This window comes from Camponotus vicinus, unplaced genomic scaffold, assembly GCF_025532165.1.
Source record: "Camponotus vicinus isolate PSW18456_S1 unplaced genomic scaffold, iyCamVici1.0 SCAF_4, whole genome shotgun sequence".
Taxonomy (NCBI): domain Eukaryota; kingdom Metazoa; phylum Arthropoda; class Insecta; order Hymenoptera; family Formicidae; genus Camponotus; species Camponotus vicinus.
In genome coordinates, this window is record NW_028141976.1 from 2,245,169 (window position 1) to 2,249,621 (window position 4,453).

General features: G+C 33.4%; 1 protein-coding gene across 1 annotated transcript; it reads right to left on the reverse strand.

The window, feature by feature from the left end:
- Positions 1-332: 332 nt before the first annotated feature.
- LOC145970491 (uncharacterized) lies at positions 333-4,142 on the reverse strand. The gene is made up of 6 exons (XM_083097312.1): positions 3,738-4,142; positions 3,479-3,648; positions 3,127-3,375; positions 2,198-2,358; positions 1,896-1,985; positions 333-1,824 (listed from the first exon to the last, which is right to left on the reverse strand). The coding sequence occupies exons 1-6, from the start codon at positions 3,857-3,859 to the stop codon at positions 757-759; spliced, it is 1,860 nt and encodes a 619-aa protein (XP_082953438.1). The 5' UTR covers positions 3,860-4,142; the 3' UTR covers positions 333-756.
- Positions 4,143-4,453: the final 311 nt, after the last annotated feature.

A 4,453-nucleotide genomic window follows, 5' to 3' on the forward strand; every position in this document is an offset into this window, starting at 1 on the left:
ATTGCATAATAGATTTATGTAAAACTCAATATAAAAGTCATATTTAATATCTATAATTTTCTTTTTCTTTGATAGATGCACCTTTATTTACTAATAAGAGAGAAAATATCTTTAAACACACAATAAACGAAAAATAGATATTTCAATTGTTAAAAAATCTTATTTTTTTCATTTGCAACATAATTGTTTGCTTTGTCATAAGCTATAAAAAATACTGACTTGATAAGATTTAAAAAGTAATCAATATGATATCTCTCTCATATATACATACATTATTGATGTACTTAATATATTTGATAAATATCAGTACTATTCTCTTTCAAAGTTATTATTAAAAACAAGCAAGACTTAGATATATGCGATTTTTTCCTGATATTCTTATATAGAAACTGATAATTTCGGTAAGTACAAGATATTTAATATACATAATAATACTACATAATAAAATTTATCTAAATTATAAATTATAATACTTATAATTACATGATATTATATGTATATTGCAACTTATTCACATATAATCATTGTATTAATTATGATGAACTTTAAAATCGCCGCGATATATATATAAAATGCATTAGAGAGAATTTTGTCATGGAAATTTTTAATTTCAATAAAATTATTCTCCTCTGATTGAACAAAAAAAAACAGTTGAAATAATATACAAATATAAGATCTTTAGATATAATGATTATTTTTAACTAATGATTTTTTAACTTTATGTTAAAAAATGTGATTCTTGATCGAGTATATTATTTAACGGTCTTTAGAAAGATTTAAGGAATCTCCCATGTCAGCCGATTGCGACGGTTGTTGCTTCTTATGTAACGTCGTCATATCCAACATACTCTCAAAGTCAGATTTAACACTCGATGATATTGTCAGATCCTCTGTTCCTTGATATTCGCCTGGTCTACCGATCTTCGCGGAATCAACCTGTGCTTCCAATTTCTTACGATCGCTTGTATAATCCTCGGCATTTGCTGAGAAGCTTCTGCAAGCCTCCGAACTAGCAGTTTTGAAGGGTGACGGAATCGCGTCAACGGTAACAAAATCACCCGCTTTGCGTTCGTTACTTTCCATGTCCTTCGCTGGCGAAATCTTGCCGAGAGGGCCGAATAGATTCGCGATGTTACGCATATATGTGGATGGCGAAGGTGACGAGGTTCGCGTAAAATCCGCAATAGAGAAACCTGACAGCTTCGCTAAATCGGCAGTAGAGAAGTTTGCCAGTTTCGTCAGATCCGAAAATTTTGTGATTTGTTGCGTGATATCCCCTAACGGAAAGTCAGAATTCGATGTTCGACTCTTGGTGCCATCACCAGTCAGTGGATTCGTCAATTTTGAGAAATCCGTCGGTGCGAAATCGTAATCGCACTTTGCATTCTTCACCGATACCGTGAGTTCGCCCGATTGGAAACTCGGTATTATCTCCGATGGGGATATGTGTTTGGAGATGGAATTGCTGTCTTTTATCTGTGTGATGGACGCGGCGTCATTAGGACCCATATTGTCTTTTTTAATGCCATCTCGAGAAGTTGATGGTTGCAATACGAATGGCTTGGACGTGGGAGTGATTATGGCACCTCCGTCGGGTTTGAAGTTGACTGGTGCGAGGAAAACAGCTGCGTTACCAGCTGTGAGACCGACGCCTGGTGGGACGGGTGGTCCAAGTGATTCCGAGGAAGGTACTAAGGGAAATTTCATTGCCAAGAATTCGGGCGCGTTGCCGTCTTCAGAGCCTGGACAAATCATTTCCCTGATCACATCCCAGTATGAGCCGTTTGATCTATTTCGACCAGGCAATTTTGATGCCAGAGAACACTATTAATATTAGAGATTATTAGTATGATATTTAACAATTTTATCTGCACATTGATTGTTAATATACTCACTCTTAAACGTTCAAGATATGTTGTATTGCTGTTGAAATTGGCAGTAAAATCGATGCCACCTTCGCTCTTATAGTATTCTATACATCTTCTCTACAAAAGTAAATAATATACAATGATATATATATATAAACCATAAATAAACCTACTGATATATATGATAGTAAATAAAATTTTGTCTAATTATCACATTTTGCATTTGTCTTCAAATTTCACATCTTATTTGAATTTTAATTTTTATATAGTTGGTAATATTATATATTATATAATTTATTTTTTATTTTATATTTATTAGAAATACTTACAATCTCTTCCAAGGTATCTTGAGAAAGAAAATGTTCTTGTGATAATGTATAACTGAGAAGCATTGGTCGAGGATACTCGTGAGGTCTATTTTCAGGTGGTGGTAGAGACCAAAAAACATTAAAATTTGACTCATAGCAATTGCCATCCATATTGTAAGGAGCTATAAATTAAAAAGAGATAATTATAAAATATATTAAGTGTATAACTAAGTTCCCGCCTTTTTTTTATTTGAAAAATGCATTTATTTCAATAAGAAAATGAATTAATATATTAATTAAAATATAGTTTGTTTTCTATGACTTTTCCCATCTTTTTTGCAAAAATTGGATTCCGCGACGATATAACTTGTTTTTTGAAGCAATCCATTGATCGATGCATTTTTGGACTTCTTTGTAATTGGAGAAGTGTGTATCGGCGAGCACGTGTTGCATTGATCGGAAAAGGTGATAATCCGATGGAGCTAAGTCTGGAGAATAGACTGATGCGGAAGAATTTCGCATTCGAGCTCCAATAGTGTTTCTTTTATGATTCTTGCAACATGAGGTCGCGCGTTGTCATGCAAAAGAATCATTTTACGTCGATTGGCCTTTTTTGCATGAATTCATCATTCAATCGGTATAATTGTTGTTGGTAGCGATCAGCCGTGACTGTTTCAGAAATCAATCGATGAGCTTCAGCTGCAGTTTTATTTAAATCAAAGTAGTGAAGAAGTACATATCGAAAAAACAACTTATCACGTTTCATTTTAAATCAATTAAAAAAATATCTCTTTTACAAAAAATGAATCTTTGCTCACTCAATTTTATTGACAAATGCCTAACTTCACTACATTTGCAGCTGGAGCCATTTAATTATGAGTGGCGGGAATTTAGTTATACTCCTAATACTTTAAGAAAAAGAAAGTGAAGAAAAAGATTAATATATTCACAGCATATTAATCCCACGCATGGTATATATCCATTATCGCTAGGCCCCTTCATTTTGATCTGATAATCCAATTGAGAATCTACATCTCTTAATGAAGGTGATGCATGTGAGCGTGGATGAGAATGATACCACCCTACCAGTGTAACACGTTTCCATTCCATAGCTCTTGCAATTTCAGCTTCCACAGCTGCTGCAGCTGACTTCTCTTTACCAGAATATCGGCATGGAAATGCACATGTTATAGAAAGATCTGCAACAAAATACATGCTCAATCAATCAATATTGTAACTGTATATATAATATAATAATTATGCATTTCATATATAATTAAATTCAATAATTATGAAATATACTATGTGAATTGATATCCCAGTGTCCGCCGAGATAACCACAAACTTCCTTATCTGTTAAATGACAATGTAAGTCTACTAATAAAGCTGCAGTGGTTGTGATAGTCACCAGAAAAGGTTGTATCTTTCCCAGTGTACTAAATGATGTTAGTTCTACCATTGTACTCATGTCCCTGCAAAATAAGAAGTATATTATAATTTTCATATAAATGAAAATATATATATAATAAAAAAAAATAAACATATATTTTTTTAAATTTACATGGCATGACTTCGTATGCCTAAATTAGCATGTTTCACTGGGACTCGTACTATCTGTATGATAGGACTGGTTTGAATTTTTTCGCCACTCTCCTCTGTAGTTTCTGCTGGTGCCATTTCCATTTCAATATACTTTTAAAAAGTAAAAGAGATATTGAGAGAAATGTGGCTAAGAATTAAAAAATTCACTTTATATTCTCTTTCACTTTCTTCATATGACATTTATCATATTAGAAATTTTTTATCATTAAAAATATATATTATTAATAATTTTCTATCACTTCTTGAAAAATTGTGACTGCAGCTTTCATACACAAGTAGCGTAAAATATAAAATCGTATTTTATAACAAATTAGAAAAGTACATATATGCATTGCACGATAGCGTTGCTACCTAACTCAATCTGACTTGATTTGACAACATGGACACGATGGGTGCATCCAGAAGCACAACCGCTCACTGAGCGGCTAAGTAGCACTCGACTGTGATTGGTGAATTCAAAGATAGAAACCAATCACATTCAATTGCTACTTAGCCGCTCAGTGAGCGGTTGTGCTTCTGGATGCACCCAATGGGTACTTTCCGATTCACGCATGATGCGCATGAAGTGACAGAAAATGTATAATATGCGTGACATGAACTATACATTTTCTGTCACTTCATGCGCATCATGCGTGAATCGGAAAGTACCCAATATATACAGGGTGCGTTTCGAAT

Excerpts from the sequence above, each read along its gene's own strand:
- LOC145970491 (XM_083097312.1), bottom strand. The coding sequence starts at position 3,859 with ATGGAAATGGCACCAGCAGAAACTACAGAGGAGAGTGGCGAAAAAATT. Across the intron at positions 2,359-3,126 it reads ATGCGTGGGATTAATATGCT|CTCCTTACAATATGGATGGC; the intron begins GTGAATATATTA and ends TTTAATTTATAG. Across the intron at positions 1,986-2,197 it reads AAGATACCTTGGAAGAGATT|AGAAGATGTATAGAATACTA; the intron begins GTAAGTATTTCT and ends TTACTTTTGTAG.